This window comes from Ornithorhynchus anatinus, chromosome 17 (genome assembly GCF_004115215.2).
Source record: "Ornithorhynchus anatinus isolate Pmale09 chromosome 17, mOrnAna1.pri.v4, whole genome shotgun sequence".
NCBI lineage: Eukaryota > Metazoa > Chordata > Mammalia > Monotremata > Ornithorhynchidae > Ornithorhynchus > Ornithorhynchus anatinus.
The window spans coordinates 13,683,829-13,703,344 of record NC_041744.1 but is presented as its reverse complement, the minus strand read 5'-3'; the positions used below and the strand labels follow the sequence as shown (position 1 = coordinate 13,703,344).

At 46.9% G+C, this 19,516-nt stretch overlaps 1 protein-coding gene across 4 annotated transcripts in view; it reads right to left on the bottom strand.

Moving 5' to 3' along the window:
* USP32 (ubiquitin specific peptidase 32) overlaps window positions 1-19,516 on the bottom strand; it is a 193,491-nt gene that overhangs the window by 106,979 nt on the left and 66,996 nt on the right. For all 4 annotated transcript variants that reach the window (XM_029081736.1, XM_029081733.2, XM_029081734.2 and 1 more), the window contains exon 2: window positions 11,643-11,770. In XM_029081736.1, coding sequence (XP_028937569.1) covers window positions 11,643-11,705 — 63 coding nt within the window. In that variant the 5' untranslated portion in view covers window positions 11,706-11,770. The remainder of the gene's footprint in view (window positions 1-11,642; window positions 11,771-19,516) is intronic.

The following is a 19,516-nucleotide window of genomic DNA, read 5'->3' as shown; positions in this document are numbered from 1 at the left end:
AGTCTTTAAATATGTGCACCGGCACAGTGCAGTGGTTAAAAATTTAAAAGATATCCCGAAGATCTGAAGATTTCAAACGGTGATTACTGACTTGCTTATAAAGGAAGAGAACAATCTCCTTGTACTTTAGATGCAGTTTGGCAGAAGTTTATAATGCAAGAGTTCGCCATCACACATCACTTCCGAAGAGAGGAAAAACATGACTGTGTCCTAACCAACTGATGTGCTGCAACCTAAGTATCCACGGAAATGAAGCGGTTTCTTTGTTTAGATTTTTTTTTAAAATGGTATTCGTTAAACGCTTAATCCGGGCCAGATACTCTATTAAGCACCGGGGCAGATACAAGCTAATCGGGGTGGACACAAGTCTATGTCCCACGTGGGGCTCACAGTCTCATCCCCATTTTACGGACGAGGTAAACGAGGCCGAGAAAAGTGAAATGACTTGCCCAAGATCACACAGCAGCTGGGATTAGAACACAGGTTCTTCTGACTCCCAGACCGGGGATCTACCTACAGCCGTCTCCACATGCTCCCACATTCCTCAAAGGCTATTCCCACTGCGAAATCCCCTCTCCTTTAAAAAAAACCTTTGGGTCCAAAGACATTAGTTAAACTGAAATGCACAGTAAGCAAATATGCCTTCATCAGGATTCCAGTGTGTACAGACAGCTGTTTCCAGTTATTTACAGTGGCTTGCCAAAAGTTCCTGAACACTTAAGCTGGTTAGACAAGTGTAGAGTATCTCGGGTGGGGTCTTTTAAAATACTGTTTACTTCCTGACGGTAGCTCAGAATTTCCTTTCATAAAAGCCACTCTTGAGTAATAAGGGCAATTATATACCTTGGTACACTGAAACTCAGAGTATAGCACCTGAATCAGGAGATACATTCTCCCAGAGACAAGCAACTAGTGAGGACTAACCCTCACGTGATATCTGAATATTCGGTTAAGTAAAAATTACAGCCTAAATCCTTTCCTGACCCTTCATCCCTCTTTTCCTGTTGCTACCCAGTGTCTATTTGCAACCCAAACCCGCTCCCAACCACCCAGTTGATCCCTATACGTCAGACATTGGGGGTGTGAGAGAGACAGACAAAGAGAGATGGAGAGTGTGTGTGCACGAATTTAATCACACTAACAGCTGTTGTTGTCACAGAACTGTCCTCGCCCCACCCACTTCCCTTTCAGGCTTGTAGTCTCACCTCTTCACCTCGGCCAAGGCCCCAAGATAGGGAACCGTAACCGAATCCAACAGAGGTGTCGACTGCAACGGCGGCGGAAGCTACGGGGAGCGGCGACGTGGCCTGGTGGCAAGAGGGTGGGCCCGGGAGCCGGAGGACCGCGGTTCTAATCCTGGCTCTGCGGCTTGCCTGCTGCGTGACCTGGGGCAGGTCATTTAAATCCTCCGTGCCTGAGTTTCCTCCACGGCAAAATGGGGCCTCGACACCTGTTGTCCCTCCTACTTGTCTGGGAGCCCCATGGGGGATGGGGACTGTAACCGGCCAAATCAGCTCAAGTCTACCCCAGCGCTTAGAACAGTGTTGACACATAATAAGCCCATAAAAAAGAGGGGAAGACTAGAGAGATTGGGGGAGGGAGGGAGAGAAGGAAAATGGGGCAAGGGACAGGGAAAGAGAAGGAGGGTGTTTGATCTTGATTCTATTTATCTTGATGATGTTATCTTGTTCTTGTTTTGTTCCCCTTTGCTGTCTCCCCCGTTAAGATTGTGAGCGCGTCACTGGGCAGGGATTGACTCTGTCTCTTGCTGAATTATACATTCCAAGCGCTTAGTACAGTGCTCTGCACATAGTAAGCACGCAATAAACACTATTGAATGAATGCAGGAATGAGAATTAACTTGCCTGCGGTGATTGGGCATAACAGGGCAGGGCATACGTGTCAATGGTATTTATTGAACACTTACCCCGTGCAGAGCGCTGTACTAAACACTTGGGAGAGTACACCATAACAATGTAACAGATATATTCCCTGCCCACCAAGAGTTTACAGTCTAGAGGATAGTACAGGCCATATTCCTGGGGTGCAATTATTGTGGAGTGGTCAGCCAGCTGTACGCTTGCATGAGAGAGCAGAGATTACGGGGGAAGCAGAGGGAAATGAGTCCCGATCGGCATGAGGTTGGAGCAGATCTGGGCAAGGAGATCCTGAGCCGCCCCAGCAAGGGGCGTCTTACAGCAGGGCAGACTCGACCAGGTTGTCGCCTTCTGTTCACTTGCCCCTCGGAAGGAGGGAAGAGACGGGGCCATGAGGGAAGGAGAGAGGGCTGGGGGAAAGAAGAGGCGGCTGGGTTTTTACAAAAGGAAGAGAATCCGTGTCCTCTGAGATTCCTCAAGTGGCGGAGCAAGGCGGGGCAAAGAGACGTGGTGGAATGAGGGGATATGAAAAAAGAAGCCAGGAGGAAGGAGGAGGAAAGGTGGAAATGGTGTTTCCTTATAGGAATCTCTAGGGTGGGGCAAAGGTTCCGGTGGAAGAGGGAAATACTGGGAAGTGGTATGGCCCAGTGGATAGAGCACGGGCCAGGGAGTCAGAAGGTCACGGGTTCTAAACCGGGCTCCGTCGCTGGTCTGCTCTGTGGCCACAGGCAAGTTCACTTCACTTCCCTGTGGCTCAGTTACCTCATCTGTAAAATGGGGATTGAACCTGTGAGCCCCACACAGGACAGGGACTGCAGCCAACACAACTTGCTTCTATTCACCCCTGCGCTTAGTACAGTGCCTGGCACATAGCACTTAACAAGTAACACGATTATTATTATTTACCGGTGGTCTCTAACGTTTTGGTTCTGTCTTCCTTGTCTGTCGCTTTATGGTACTTGTTACTTGGTGCTTGTTGCTTGGTACTTGGCGCTTACTACGTGTACAAGTAGGTGCAAGTCAATTAGGTCAGACACGGGCCGTCTCACATGGGGCTCCTGGTTTTAAGTGGGAGGGAGAACAGGTCTTGAATCCCCATTTTACAGTTGAGGAAACTGAGGCACAGAGAAGTGAAGTGACTTGGCCAAGGTCACACAGAAAGTGTGCAGAGCCGGTAGTAGAACCCAGGTCCTCTACCTCCCAAGCCTCTGCTCTACCCACTAGGCCACGCCGCTTCTCATGGGAAACGGGAGTCATTTCGAATACAAAGACTCTTTCATACAGTTGACGGCTCTTGTGGCTGAACTCTCTCGAACTTCAACAGTTTCTTAAAAGAACGGGTTACTCTTGGCAGTCATCGGTGAAATTCATCTCGATGTGCCGGAGGGCTATCGATTGGGAAAAGCACATTTGGAATGAAGAGTCCCGGTCACGTCTGTCCGAGTACGAGGTGAATTCTTCTCCTGCCCGCTCAGTCGACGAGGGGACCGACCGAGGAAACGGCTCGCCAAAATCCAGAGCCACAGAGTGTACGTATACGCCTATATAGTGACATTGACTACGAGTGTTTTTCAGGATCTAAGTACGCTTTTGCTTCAAGTAAATACCATTTTTCTTATCCAACACATCCCTTGCGGCATTAATTACATAATGTATTTGATGTCATGTTTTATACAGGACGCTCGCTAGCCCTATTATGCTTAATGACAAGTCGGCGCTTGCACCATAAACTCCATTTTGGGAATTTACGATGTTGTTTTAAAAGACACTTTATGCTAAAACTTGCCAGTTATGAACCATCAAGTCAATAATGTGCATTTCTAAAAGTCCATTTATGTGTATTTATATGGGAGGTGTGGTTGCCCTTGGGCCGACCGACTTCAAAAATATTTTCTTTCCCTTTACACAGTCACCCGATGGGCAGTGAGATTAAACTACTTGTAAAATGTTGCGAGGCAGGAAAACAATTCAGGAAATAGGATCAAATCCGTGGTCTGGTGGAAAGGAAACCGGCCTGGGACTCGGAGCAGCTGGGTTCTAAACCTAGCTCCGCCATCTGTGGGACCCTGGGCGAGTCACTGTACTTCTCTGTGCCTCGGTTCCCTCATCTGTAATAAGGGGAATTAAGATTGAAAGAACCCCCTCTAGACTGTAAACTCTTTGCGGGCAAGGAACGTGCATTACATGCTGCACTGCACTCTCCCGAGTGCTCAGTACAGTGCCCTGCATGCAGTAAGCGCCCAATAAATATGATTGATTAACATGGACTGTTTCCAACCCGATTAGCTTGCATCTACACCAGCGCTCAGTACAGTGCTTGGCACATCATAACCACTTGAATATCATTCAAAAAGTTGTCAGGTCAAGTTGTTTTGCTGAGTCCTCTTAGCATTTTTACAATCTCCTTCTGTAAAATGGAAATCGTTGCCATCGCTGGGCACCGGTGGGATCGGGACTATCTGGGAGGGCTGGGGCTCAGAGATGTGAACCCAGCACAGACCCTCCCCGTGTCACCTCCCATGCCCTAACCTGACCTCATTCCCCCTGCCCCCCTGAAGAGCGGGATGGCAGCCAAAGTGGTCATTGGCTCTCGTTTCCCATCCTGCCGGGGATCACCACATCAATCCCAGCCGCCTCAACCTGCACAGGAATTCTGCACTCTCCCCGCCTTAAAAGCTTTCTTGAAAGCACATCTCCTCCAAGAGGCCTTCCCTGACTAAGCTTTTCTTTCTTCTTCTCCCACTCTCTTCTGCATCACCCTAACTTACTCCCTTTATTCATCCCTCTCCCAGCCCCACCATTCATATGTACATATCTGTAATTTATTTATATTAATGTCTGTCTCACCCTCTAGACTTTAAGCTCGTTGTGGGCAGGGGATACGCCTGTTGGATTATTATATTGGACTCTCCCAAGCGCTCAGCACCCTGATCCGCGCAAATGAGCGCTCAATAAATACGACTGACAGGAATGAGACGGGCTAAATCCAGAAGGATGGGACTAGTCCACAGCCACTCTTTGCCCTCCACACCAAAGCAGCACGGCCTCTCCCCGCCACTCCACGGGTCCCTCTTTCCGCACCCTGAAGAGAAGCAGCGTGGTGCAGCGGATAGGTCATGGGTTCCGATCCCGGCTCTGCCACTTGTCCACGTGACCTTAGACAAGTCACTTCACTTCTCTGTGCCTCATCCGTAAAACGGGGATTGAGACCGTGAGCCCCACGTGGGGCGGGGATTGTGTCCAACGTGACTTGCTTGTATCTACCCCAGCGCTTAGTACACTGCCTGGCACACACTAAGTGCTTAACAGATACCATTATCGTTATTATTACTATTATCATCACCCAAGTAGTAATAATATTAAGCTGTGTGCAGAGCACTATACTAAGCACTGGGAAAGAATATAAAGGTGAAACTCTATCAGACACACAGAGATATACTCTGTGCACAAAGGCCCAAAATGTCCCCAGTAACAGTAACAGTTTCCATCTAGTCAGGAGTTCATGCCTCAATTGCCTTAATCTGCTTCCGGTGTATATTCAGCTACTTAGTGCAAAAAAAAAAACCTAAGGAGATGAAGACCCCAGTGGGACTCAAGGATCGAATACAAGTTGCCCATCTACATGCATATATATATATATATATCTGTTATCTCCTATAGATTACGGATCTGGGTGACATTTGATCAGCACGCCTAGTAGATAAAGCACGGGCCTGGGAGTCGGAAGGACCTGGGTTCTGATCCCGGCTCTACCACTTGTGAAGTAACATGCTCAAGGTCACAAGCGGACGTCTCCATCCCTCAGTCACCTCATCTGTAAAATGGGAGATAAATATTATGAGCCTCATGGTGGTCATGGACCGTGTCCACCTCGTTAGCTTGTATCTATCCCCGCGCTTAGAACGGTGCTTGACACACAGTAAGCGTTTAAATACTTTATTATTATTATTATTATTACTATTGTTATTATTATAGCTTTGTCCGGCAGGCCTCACACCTCTCACACTCCTACAAACTGAGAATCCTCCTGCTAGCTACAAAGGGACTGTGGATAGAACGGTACAAAGGGAAATGAAATGGGGTTTCACTAGTTTATGCCCAATCAGCTATTTCTGAGTAATAACTTGGCCTAGATATTGAACTGAAGAAAAAATTCATCAGGGCATACAGGCCCTGACAGTCATCACTACATCGATACATAAGGTATTCCAAAATCCAAATTAAAGTTTACTTTAAATGGGGCTTCATCTTGAGTTTTGAAGGGGTTAAATACCCAAAGTCACACAGCTAACTCCTCACCCACGGTTTTCCAGGATTTAGCTGAATATCGTGATTGTGCTGGAAAGAAACCATTAGCAGGAAGGGCTTCAGCGCTCATAATACGGACGAGTGCCAATTTTCTCGGCTCTTTAGGTGATACCTAGGTAGCACCTGGTCGCCTACTTAGAATCAAACAAGAGCCATCGAACTGGGAAAAATAACCAAGAGCAGAGAGGCAAACAAAGGAAGCAGCCAAATATCCAGAACGGAAATCGATTCAGGAACGGATGCAAGCCTGCCTAGTTATTAATAAAAGCCTAACCGGGAAGCGCGTCAAAAGTCTCACGTGAACAGATTTTTCAGCCTGCCTTAAATTCTCCTCATCTCACGATCAGTCTGCTGTTATCTGCTGCCTCACTGGTCTCCCCGCTTCAGTCTATACTACGGGCCGCCGCCCTGCTCGTTTTGGGCATCTTGTCGCACACGTCTCAAAGATCTCCAAAGCTGAACCTGCCCCTTCACTTTGAGTAGAAGCTTGCCCTTCTAACTACTCTATCTCTTGCCTTCCACCTGCTTTGAAACTCATTCCCCACTTCAAATCCACCGCAATAAAGCTCTCTCCCCAGCTTTACCAGCTTGCTCTTTCAAGACATATTTCCTTTTTTTTCCAGCAACCAAGCATTTGGGTACTCACTCCCTCACAGTCCCGCTCCCCCAGAGCACTGCCCTACATGGTCTCCCACATTTTAAGTTCTCCCCATCCGGACTGTAAGTACGCTCCTTGAGGGCAGGGATCACGTCTATTCATTCTGCTGAACGCTCTAAAGCGCTCAGGACAGTGTTCCGCACACACGTAGGACACTCAATAGATACTACTGATAGACTGATGGTCATCACCGGCCATTAAATAATTTCTAAACTATTACGTACCGCCTACTCACCTCCACCTCTCCTCCCGACCTCGATCCCCAGCCCAGATTGTTCTCCCCGCACCCAGAGACTTCCAATTCCTTAGAAGCCTTCCGCTAATCCCAGGCCGCTGTGTCCCACCTAAACTCTCTATTCACGTCCTCTCTCCAATACAAAAATCCACACCCTCAACACCGTCCTCTCCATCCAACTCAACTCTCGCTCCCCGTCTCCTTCAGCCCATCTCCCACCACCAATCCCCAGCCCTGGATCACTGCCACATTAATTCATTCATTCACTCAATTGTATTTATTGAGCGCTTACTGTGTGCACCGTACTAAATGCTTCGAAACTACAGTTCGGCGACAAATAGAGACAATCTCTACCAACAGCGGGTTCACAGTCCAGAAGCGGGGAGACTGCGTTACATCACTTCTGTTTTCTGTGCTCGTGCCATAAAGCACAGATGGTGGAAATCCAGGCACCGGACTGACTCTGGCCACTTCAAATTCATCCTCACTTGCGATAACTCTGCTCTCTCTTCCACTCGGCGAAATTACTTCTCGTTCCTCATCGAATCCCATGCTCACGGGCCTCGCCAGTTAGCCGAGCCCTTTAACTTCCGCTCGAAACCGCCAGGGCCCCCACCTCCTCCACCCTTGTTAGGTTCACTAAATCTAAATTAAATCTGATAGGAGGTAGCCAACTTTCACATCATGGAGCAGGAACTTAAAACAGTGTTTCATACTTCTTTAGAAGACTTCTGTATGGTATTTGTTAAGTGCTTACTATGTGCTAGTCACTGTACTAGACGCTGGGGTAAGAGCCAGTCTCATCAGTTGGGACACAGTCCATTTGCCACATGCGGCTTAGTCTAAATCCCTGTAAGCTCACTGTGGGTGGGTAACGTGTCTGCTTACTGTTATACTATACTCTCCCAAGGGCTTAGTACAGTGCCCTGCACACAGTAAGCACTCAATCATACAACTGACTGACTCTGCTCTGGACCTTCTGACCAAAATGGGTAGAGAGTGGAACTCTCAAGAGCTGCAGAAAGACCTCGGTATGCATTCCCCTTCTCACCAGGTGAACGACCAAGTCAGCTTTCTCTGCCAACAGGCCGGCATTTCCTTGCCAGAGTTTCACTGTTTCAGTCGGGAACAAATTCTACGTCCATTGTATTTGTGGTCTGAGAACACAGAGCTGCCTCCCCAATCAATCTACAACCTCAGCGTAATGGCTTACTCACATCGAAATGTTAGTTTACGCAGAGATGAAATGCCTGCCCTCGGAAATTCACGTTAGCCACTCGCTACCGTTAAATGAGATTCCTCTGCAGGTTTTTTTCTTTGTTGCCACCTAAGAAGCCCCGGCTGTCTCCTTTCTCAGGAGACAGATCTCTTAACATTCTCTTCCCACCATTCGGTACCTTCGGTCTGGATTCTAGCCCAGATTGGCTATCTTTCTTTCAGATTTTCGGCCCAGGGCTCCTTATAGTATTCCGAGAAAGCCTCCACAAGGACCGTATACAGTAGATTCACTATTTCTTTAGCTTTGGCACATTGCTTTATTTATACAGTCCGCCACTTAACTTGCTGTCCTTGCAGCTGCTCGACCCAGATCCTCCGTTATGGGAAGGGGTGGGGAGGATTCACTCACTTCCGCTCTAAAATCTGGATTCACAGCGATAGGAGTCCAGGTCTACACTTCGGGTATATTGGAATGGATCACTTTTCTTTCCACAAAGCATCCCGTACTCTCAGACTCTGAACTCCATTAGCCATCTCTCTCAATTACCCCAGTATGCACAAAAGCTGCTGAATCGAAACAACATCCACTGCCCTACCCATACTGGTTAGACATCCGATCATTCAAGATTGAAAGAGGCCTCAAGCTCATCTGTATGAACGCCGAAACAGGACCAAGGGCAGAGTTCTGTGAACCTCACTCATTCCCTCACTCCAAGACCCCAAAGGGAAATTTTACAGACATGGGTTCTTTCAGTAAACCTGACGCCAAGATTTAGATCCTAGGGACCACCTTGAGGGTTCCAGTGCATTACATCACCTAAATATGATGCTGCGATCGCTTGTATCCACCCCAGCGCTTAGTACAGTGCCTGGCACAAATACCGGAATACAAATGGGACACCTTTCTACTTGGGGCGCCTCAAAATAGGGCTAGAGTTTAAAGGAAGATGGTGGTTTAACTGGGATAATAATAATAATTATGGTATTTATTACGCGCTTACTATGTGCCAAACACTGTTCTAAGGTAATCGGGTTGTCCCACATGGGGCTCACAGTCTTCATCCCCATTATACAGATGAGGCAACTGAGGCCCAGAGAAGTTAAATGGCTTGCCCAAGGTCACCTAGCAGACAAGTGGCGAGGTCATAAAACTCTCATTTCGGTTACCGTTCAAGTCACTTTCTGTGCCATATTGCCCCAGCGGGGCAAACCTTAGGGTGTTAAAAGAGGAAGGCTACTCTATTCTAGGCTCCACGTCGGCATGGTGGATGGGTCCATGCAGCTGGACTGTACTCCTGGCACAAGAGGCAGGTTACAATGAATCCTCTTGCTGCAAAAATCAGAAAGGGACTGCATATTTACGGAGGAGGAGTGGAGGATCAGGAAGAAAAGAATCCAGATGAAAATGATCAGTCCCCGCGAGGATGGGGTTCGAGATGGAACCGGGCAAGTTTCTAAAGGCAAGAAAAGAGGGGGGGACAAAGGAGGTCAAGAAAGACAGAAAGGCAAAGAGACCAAAAGGAGGGACAGAGGAGAGGCTGACGATTCCCTGCTGATAGGAAGCTCATTGTAGGCAGGGAATGGGTCTGTTATTGTTCTTTTGTACTTTCTCAAGTGCTTAATACGGCACTCTGCACACGGTAAGCGCTCAGTAAGTATGACTGCTGTTGCTGCTGCTGTTACCCGGGCTGAGTGTGACCTACGAGGCAGTGGAAGCACAATTAAGCTGGCCCTTCCCAGGCTGCTGGGAGCTTCCAGACAAAGTCAGTAACACAAAACCCTAGCCAAACTACACATTTTTTTATGGTATTTGTTAAGTGTTTTCTATGTATAGGGCACTGCATTAAGCGCTGGGGTAGGTATAAGCTAATCAGGCTGGACACAGTCCACGTCCCACATGGGGCTCATGGTTTTCATCCCCATTTTCCAGATAACTGAGGAACAGAGGTGAACTGACTTGCCCAAAGTCACGCAAGAGACAAGTGGCGGAGGAGCCGGAATTAGAACCCAGGTCCTTCTGGCTCCTAGGCCCGTGCTCTGTCCACTAGGCCATGCTGCTTCTCCACTGCTTCTCCAGTTACCCAACACTTGGGTAACTTAACAATTCCAGAACTATTAGAAGGAGAGAGAACTAGAAAGGGAAGGCTGACGCTAGAGATAGCTTTGGGTTCCTATCCTCCTGTACGCGTTACGATTATTTAGCGTCAAAGTGGCACCATAAAAAGAGGTCTGCTTGTTCCTCTTCAGCTATTTGACAAAAGTGGAATCACAATATCCCAAGACTTCAGTCTCGTAGCCCTGTTAATACAGCAGAGAGACGGGGTCATTAAAATAGATCTGTGTCTATGCCAGGGTACCTCTATCTTTAGGGGGAAACAATTTATCGCCGGAGCAAGTCCCGAACAGAGGAAAGTTGAAAGAGAGGTCAAACATTTCATGTTGTTCGAGACCACACATCTACCCAAAACAAGCCCATAAACATCTAGATATTCATTAGAGAGAACAGCGTGACTCGAGAAGACACAACCTATCCTTGAACTAGGGATGACAATTATAAATAAAGGATGACAATTATAAATACCAAGGAAGGGATCGCGTCTGCATTTAAGAGCTAAAGACGGCTTATTGATTACTAATTTTTTGTTCTTTTTCTTGTATCGTACCCTGAAATCGCATAGTTTCTGTCTTGAATGTTCCTATTAGCTTATGTGACTAGAGCACTTTGGTTTTGTTTGTTTTGTTTTGTTTAAAAAAAAAAAAAAAAAAACCCTTAGACAAACTTAGCACTTTTTGTTTCTGGCTATTATCCAGAACGGTACAGTACTGGGGAGAATGTAAATGAGTCTGTGCAAGTTGTACTGAGTAAGATCTTCACAGTATTTTCTTCTTAGAATCAGCTGAGCTTCACAACAGGGCTTCACAGCACAAGGGGAGGTCAGGGCCTTTTAAAAACAACATTTATAAGAATCCTCTCCATTGTGGAGACTGTACCTCACGGACCTAAGTGACAAAAGACGACTCATTTTAATCCAGGAATTCATTTCTCTTCTAAGAAAGACAGACCTAACGGGTCTCGAATTTCCCATCAGTTCCCAGAGTACTAAGGACTAGAAGAACAGCAGCAACAGAAAGGCCTGTTTCTTGCAGCTACTCAGGACTTCTACTTTACCTCCCAGAACACAGGGCTTTGGGCATCCTAACAGAGGAGTCTTTTACTCTTCCCCTTAAAAAAAAATTGAGGGAGCCAGGCTACAAATAAAGAGTAAATTTTTGAAGACTGAAAGAAAACCAGAGGAGTCAGCGTCCAGGGCAACCACCCCAAAAGGCACCAGAAAATTTAAATTACCTCAGCAACCTTGGGTGGAACGCCATCTCCAAGAACTTCCCTAATGAAGCACTGCTGGCCCATGTAACAGGAGAGTCCGCAGGTTCTCTTGAAGGCATCTTTAAGCCGCTTCAACTCCACATCTGTTACTGTGATTTTTTTAAAAAAAAGAGAGAGAGAAGAGAGATATCAGAACAGGGAAAAAAAAGATTCACTTAAACCTTGTGAACTCCTAAAGCTCAGTCCCCAGGAAACCACATCTGTGAACAACACTGGAAAATGCTTCAGAACATGGTCTTCTCCTCCTAGGGGAGAACTGGTGACATTTTACTCATTTAAGCATTCGTTTTGCCAGGTCTGTGAAATAGGGATGAAACAATTAAACACTAAACACTGAATATTACTGGCTTTAGATACTTAGTACTTGAGATTCTGGCCAATACGGCAGCAGAGTCAGGCATTATAATAATTATAATGTTCTAGCTGGAAACAAGCTGGAATGACACATACTTAAAGTACACAGAAATTTATTGGTGTAAGCATCATGGAGGAAAATTAAATGCAAGATAAAATCCCTCATTTAGTTTCCATATTATCAAAATATAAAGAAGAAATATTTAGACTATTTATCACGACTTATGGGTCTCCCAGTGACTGCAGTGACATTTCCGAGGCATTACCAAGAGATGGATATAACTTAGTACCGCCAGACTCCATGATACAACTGAGTTATGGTCCTCGAATCAGAAATGACTGTACCGCGGGTACTTCCCCGTAGAGTTCTATGACATAAATTGGGATGATTTAATGTTAAACATCCCTAAACTGGTTTTAATCTTTGCTAAAGTAATTCAGAGCGGACCACAAACTAAATGAGGAGATGTAATATGATTACTTCAACCTCATCTCAGCCACCTCCTACTACAGCCCAGCCCACACACTTCGCTCCTCTAAGGCCAACTTGCTCACTGTACCTCCATCTTGTCTATTTCACCTCCGACTCCTTTCCCACATCCTCCCCGTGGTTTGGAACTCCCTCCCCCTCCATATACACCAGACCACCACTCTTCTCACCTTCAGAGCCTTTTTAAGGTCACACCTCCTCCAAGAGGCCTTCCCCAATTAAAGCCCTCTTTTCCCCGGCTTCCCATCCCTTCTGCATCACCCACGTACTCGGATGCGTGACCTTCAAGCATTTGGTAGCTGCCCCACCCTCAGCCCCGCAGCATTTACCTTTAAATTGTACATTATAGATGGCATCGTCTGCCTCCCTCTCTAGACGGTAAGCTCACAGTGGGCAGGGAACGTGCCTAACAACTCTTGCATTTTACTCTCCCAAGCGCTCACCTTTTCAAAACCATGCAGAAGTCAAGCAGTGGTACTTTACTGAGTGCCTACTTTCTTCAGAGCACTGTGCTAAGCACTTGGGAGGGTCTAATAGAATTGGTAGAGATCGATGCCCTCCTTTAAGGAGTTTACAATCTAGCAGGAGAGCTAGACACTAAAATAAACGACAGTCAGGAGGAAGGAGGAAAAGTGAGTTAGTGCATAAGTTGTAGGAGTCCTTTCATTCACTCAAATGTATTTATTGAGCCCTTGCTATGTGCAAAGCGCTGCCCTAAGCGCTGGCCTCCGAAGAGGCACTCTCTCTCAGGTTCCCCTCTCCCTGGCCCTACACCCTTCTCCTACCAACGCCACAGCCATTTGCTCCCGGAGGCAGCATTCCAATTAGAAAATAGTTTTACTTTCGCCTTCGTATAAACTCATCAGCTATCTTTAGCTCTTATATCATTCTTTATACTCAGCACTTATACAATCAACTTGTACTTGGTCAAACATACGTTCAATTTCCTTATTATTCTATTTGTAAATATTTTCATACCCACTTCCCCCATCAGAGTATAAGCGAATGAGAAGCAGTGTGGTCTAGTGGCTAGAACATGGGCCCGAAAGTCAGAAGGTCCTGGGTTCTAATCCCAGTTCCGCTACTTGTCTGCTGTATGACCTTGGGCGAGTCACTTCACCTCTCTGGACCTCAGTTACCACGTCTGGAAAAATGGGGATTATTACCGCGAGGTCATGTGGGACATGGACTTTATCTTACCTGATTAACCTATATCTGCCCCAGCGCTTAGTACAGTGCCTGGCATATAGTAAGTGTTTACTATACCACGAAAAAAAACCTCTTTGTAATAATAACGGTGGTATTTGTTAAGCGCTTACTACGTGCCACGTAGTTTTCTAAGCGCCGGCAAGGGGATGCTCACTTCTGTTTTGTACTTTGCAAGCATTCAGATTAGGGCACTGCAATCAAATCGATGGAATAACTGAGCGTACAGTAGTGTGCAGAGCACTGTACTAAGCACTTGGGAAAATACAGTAAAACAGAGTTGGTAGATGAAAGCCCTGCCCACAAAGAGGTTAGCGTCTCCTGGGACAGAGAGAGCATCCAGCAGGTACTCAAGAAATACTACCACAACCTGACAACGGTGACTTTTAAGGTATAATATTTCTCTATATACTCGCAAATTCCATTTTCCAATAGAAAAAAAATCGAACCTAGAAAGGAGTTTCTCAGAAGTGCCTGAATAATAGCAACATTACTATTAAATAGATGTGGGTGTGTGACGTTTAATTTTAAATTCTAACGGATTATTGCTACTTCTTGTCAAACTGACAAAACAATGAGATCTGACTGGCAAGAGAGCGCCTCAGAGGAAAAGGCATGTTGGGTGCATAAAAGAGTCACGAACAAAAAAAAAAAAAGATATTAATATATTCAATTTCCTTATTTTTCCAAAGAAGGGGGAAGTAAGGGGAAGAGATACATAAGCACCTGCTCGTCAATATAACTGTCACTCTCCCTTGACAAATCTTCCCTCCCAGCAGAAAGGGAGAGATTCCGTCATTCCAGATAGAAGAATACGCATCACCGATGTACTGGAGTGAAATGGTTGACTGATTCATAAATGCATTTTTTTCCAGATGGAAGATATCTCTCAGATTTAAATTAAAAGAAGCACACCCAGAGCCCAAGAAAACATGCTGACGAGCAAATCAAAATGGAGGCTCGGCTCAGCAGAGGTCAGGAAAAAACGTTTAACTGCATCACTTAGGCCTCAAACACGAAATAAGTCTCGAGATTTAAACAGATTACCGTTTTTAATTCTCCTCTACTCTTTTGATATTTTATCAAGTTAAAAAGCACACATTTAAAGCCGCCTTGGATTAGAGTCATGTGTTCCTGTCTAGTTAATGTAATGCCCTTTGGCCTTTACCCTTAAGGAAACAATGAAAGGTGAATTACTCTGCCCTCAACCTTCAATTCTTGTTCCGATGGCTGAACAGATAATATGAGGAAAAAAAAGACTCACAGTCCAACTTGAAATGATGAGTGTTAACATATGCTCCACATAAGGAGATTGTAAAGTAAAATAAAATAAAAAATGTTACCACCTTAAAATAGACCATAAAACTCTTTAAAATCTTCTAGCTCATTATCTTTTCTGGCTTTAACTTTTACCTCTAGTATCCCATTAGGGCCGCCCTGTCTGTGTTTTTATCCAAGCCCCTCTTGATCCGCTAGGTATTTTTCAGTCTTTGCAATTTCCTGCTATGAATTCCATTTGCTTACCACCAACTTGGTGAACAAGTGCTTCCTTTTTGACGTGCGATACGGTGCACAAAAATTCCATGCCAGCTCTTCAATCAAGCCTTCTGTGATTCTGTATACTTCAAATTACGGCCCCTTTCAAACTGCACGTTTCCAAGCTGCTCGAGTTCTTCCCCTCTCCGTCCTTCCCCATCTCCTAATCATCTTGGTGCCCTCCTTCATACCTTCTCCAACTCTCTTACGTCCTTCCGAAAACCCAGAATGCAAACAGCATCCTGGGTGGGAAATTTCTGAAACCTAACCTAAAATTTACATCTAGTTCCCCCTCCCCCTTGACTGTACGCTCCTTCGGGGCAGGGATCTCATCTGCCAACTCCACTGTACTGTAACCCGCCCAAGCGCCTCGTAGTGTCCTGCGTACCGTAACCGCTCAAATACCACTGAGGGATTTTGGAGTGGTCGGACCCGCCAACTCTGGCATTAAAAGGGGAACACAGGACCATCCGTAGGGGAGACAGCCGCAGCTAAATCACAAGGTATCTTGTCCTAACCAATCAGCTGCATTTATCAAACGCTTACTCTGTGCAGAGCACCGTACTAAGAGCTTGGGAGAGTACATCAGAAAGATAAACAGACGTACTCCCTGCCGCCAACGAGTTTACAGTCTAGAGGGGGAATGTCCCAGCAATGACGCTCGCCACACATTAATCAAATTGTTTTTGACTGTAATTATATCTGTAGCGTTTGTGAAGCGCTTACTACACGCCAGGCACTGTACTAGGCACTGGGGTGGATACAAGCCAACAGAGTTGGACACAGTCCCTGTCCCACCTGGGGCTCACAATCTTTATCCCCGTTTTACAGATGAAGTAAATGAGGCCCAGCGAAGTGAAACGACTTCCCCAAGGTCACCGAGCAGACAAGTGGCGAAGCCGGGATTAGAACCCACGACCTTCTGACTCCCGGGCCCGCGCTCTAACCACTACGTAATGATCCTAGGAGAACGGGAACCGCCGCGTTCGAATGTCGACTTTCCAGTTTAAGGTACCTTAAATACAGAATAATATCCTACTAAAGAGACCAGACTTTACTCAAAAGCTCAGAGCTACAAAAACAAGACAGTGGACATGAGAATTTCCTGCAAGACCAAGGAAAAACATGACTGAAGACTGACCAAGGGGAACAATGGGCCTCCTCAGAGTCTAGGACTGACAATATCTGACTTGCATTCTCAGGAGTCTCATCTGCTGCGAGACAGAGTTAAGAATGATTAAATGGGCTTGCCCAATCTCCCATCTGCAAACGAGAGCAAGTACCCCATGCTCCCTACCTTCCGAGGGTGTTGCACGTAAGGACGCGCGAGAGAGAAAATTAAGCCGCATAAGAGGTGTGTGACCCTCAGAAACCAGAATTAAATAAAACGTAAGGGGTCGTTCATTAAGATCCTATCGAGTGCCCGGGAATGGGTGTTGGAGCCATTCTGTTTGACTCCTCCTGACTCACCGACACACCTCGGATAAGTCATCTCTACCGTGTTTTCCAGCTTTGCCGTTCGGGTTTTAGAACTCTGCCGCTTGCCTAATGCCCCAGCAAACGATGTTTGCTAAAGCAACTTGGAAAGGAAACACGCTCGACGTGCCTGTTGTTATTAGAGTAATTACAACCTCAGCAGATCCCTCTGCTGCTTTTTCTACAGTCCCCATAATGAGCACGGCAGATTCAGGAATCCTTTCTAAGACGCTATTTTGAGGTTGTTCTGCACTGTCACGAACGTGACGGTCTCATTAGACCTAGATGCGTGGGCGAGAGAATCCTTTCAAAATTATAAAAGTTTCTGATCTATTATTCCATGAGCTAACTGGTTACTTGCTATGGGCTCACTGTCTACAAGGGGTGAGGGGTTTTCTGCTGGGCCAACACTGTCCAAGTTCAAGGGAGAAGGCAAACATGGTTCATTCATTCATTCAACAGTATTTACTGAGCGCTTATTATGTGCGGAGCACTGTACTGAGCGCTTGGAATGTACAATTCGGCAACAGATGGAGACAATCCCTGCCCAATGACGGGCTCGCAATCTAAACGGGGGAGACAGCAAAGCAACGTGCCTGCTCTCTGAGATTGTTGGTCCTCTGGACTGTAAGCTCCCCGTGGGGAGGGAAGGTGTCTACCACCTCTGTCGCACTATACCCTCCCAAGTGCTCGGTGCAGTGCTCTGCACCCAGGAAGTGCTCAATTAGTACTCTCGATTGGGAAGCAGCATGGCACGCGGACTAGGGCACGGGCCTGGAGGTCAGAGGGTCCTGGGCACTAATCCCGGCTCCGCCACTTGTCCGCCTCGGGTAGGTCACTTCACTTCTCTGGGCCTCAGCTGCCTCATCTGTAAAATGGGGATTGAGACTGTGAGCCCCATGTGGGACAGGGACTGTGTTCAACCCGATTTGTTACTATGTGAGACCTGGCACATAGTAAGCACTTAACACATACCGCCAATATTATTATTATTATCGACTGCCCCACCCCGGATTGTCCGGCAACTTGACTGTACTGCTGTCAGGGCCCATAATCCCCTGGGTAAAGGTAGTCTACATCAGAGACATTCAATCATATTTACTGAGCGCTTACTCTGTGCAGAGCACTGTACTAAGCCTGTGACAGAATACATTATGACACTAAACAGACGCAGTCTCTGATCACAACAAGCTTACAGTCTAAAGGGAGGCAGGCATCGACGTAAATGAATAAATGACAGATATGGACATAAGTGCTGTGGGGCTGGGAGGGGGGAAGGAATAAAGGGAGCAAGTCAGGGTGACGCAGAAAGGAGTGGGAGAAGAGGAAAGGAGGGCTTAGTCGGGGAGGGCCTCTCGGAGGAGATGGGCCCTCTCTAAGCCTTGGAAGGGCGGGGGAGAGTAATCGTCTGTCAGATGTGAGGAGGGAGTGAGTGCCACGCTAAATCGAGCCCAACCTCCAAAAGACCCTGTCCAGATGAGGAGAGGGGAGGGAGGAAGGGGGGAAGAGGAGCCTTTCTCTTCTCCCTTACACTGCTCTCACACATCCTGGGCCACAGCAATGGGCAAGTTGTAATGTCTCGTCAGTCACGGGGCCGCACAAGTTAGACCATTACAGCCTCTGCCCTTCAGCGATCCCCTGCCCCTAGAATCTACCTCAGCTGCGTCACCAGTCTCATCTTAAAATAACTCCCACGAGCCCAGGGAGGGGAGGATACACGAGCTTTTGAACGGGCGGGAAGGGAATATACTCTAGCCTGAGGGCTCCTGGACCTGCCAAACACGCTCCTCTGTTTCCCCGGAGCTCTCCTCCCGGGGGAAGCACGCCTGGCCCCCGGCCGTAGGCAGAACTTCCGGAAAGTTCTGACGGCAAACCAGGATCGGGTGCTCCCGTCTTTTGATTGATGGACTGATCTTTCGGTATTACTACGGTGGAATATCAATCTCCAGTGAGATCTGCCGGCTCAAAGTCAAGCTAGCCCAATAATTCCTCTGGCGGCTGGATTCACGCTGTGGACATACTATGTAGGCACCAGAGCAGGCAAGAGTGGAAATGAGAGCACTGTGGATTAGAAAAGGTATCTACCAGGTAAGCTTTAAAAGTAGAAATCTTCTGATGAAAAACATCCAGAAGAAACTGCAAGAGTTTCTAAGCAGAGAAACGGTCTGTGGGCCCACGACAAGTTGCATGGCTCCACTCCTGAAGGAGCACCAGCCTGGGAGTCAGAGGACCCGGGTTCTAATCCCAGCTCCGCCACTCACCTGCTGGGTGACCTTGGGCAAGCCACTTCACTTCTCTGTGCCTCAGTCCCTCATCTGCAAAAATGGGGACTCATTCTCCCTTCTACTTAGACTGTGAGCCCCATGTGGGACTTGATTATCTTGTAGAGTAATAATTATAATTATGATATTTGAGCACTGTGTGCCAAGCACTGGGGTGGATAAAGCAAATCAGGTTGGTCACAGTCCCTTTCCCCCATGGGGCTCACAGCTTCAAGCCCCATTTTACAGATGAGGTAACCGAGGCAGAGAGAAGTAAAGTGACTTGCCCAAGAGCACGCAGCAGAGAAGTGACAAAAATACGAGAGAGAAAAAGGCGAGCTAAACGAAAGAACCAGTCCAAAAAAAAAAAAAAGAGAGAGAGGGAGAGAGAGAAAAAAGCACAGGAATGAAAGTGAGAGGACCCGGATTCTAATTCCAAATACACCGCTTGCCAGGTGTGTGACCTGGGGCAAGTCACTTCACTTCTCTGAGCGTCGGTGTCCTCATCTGTA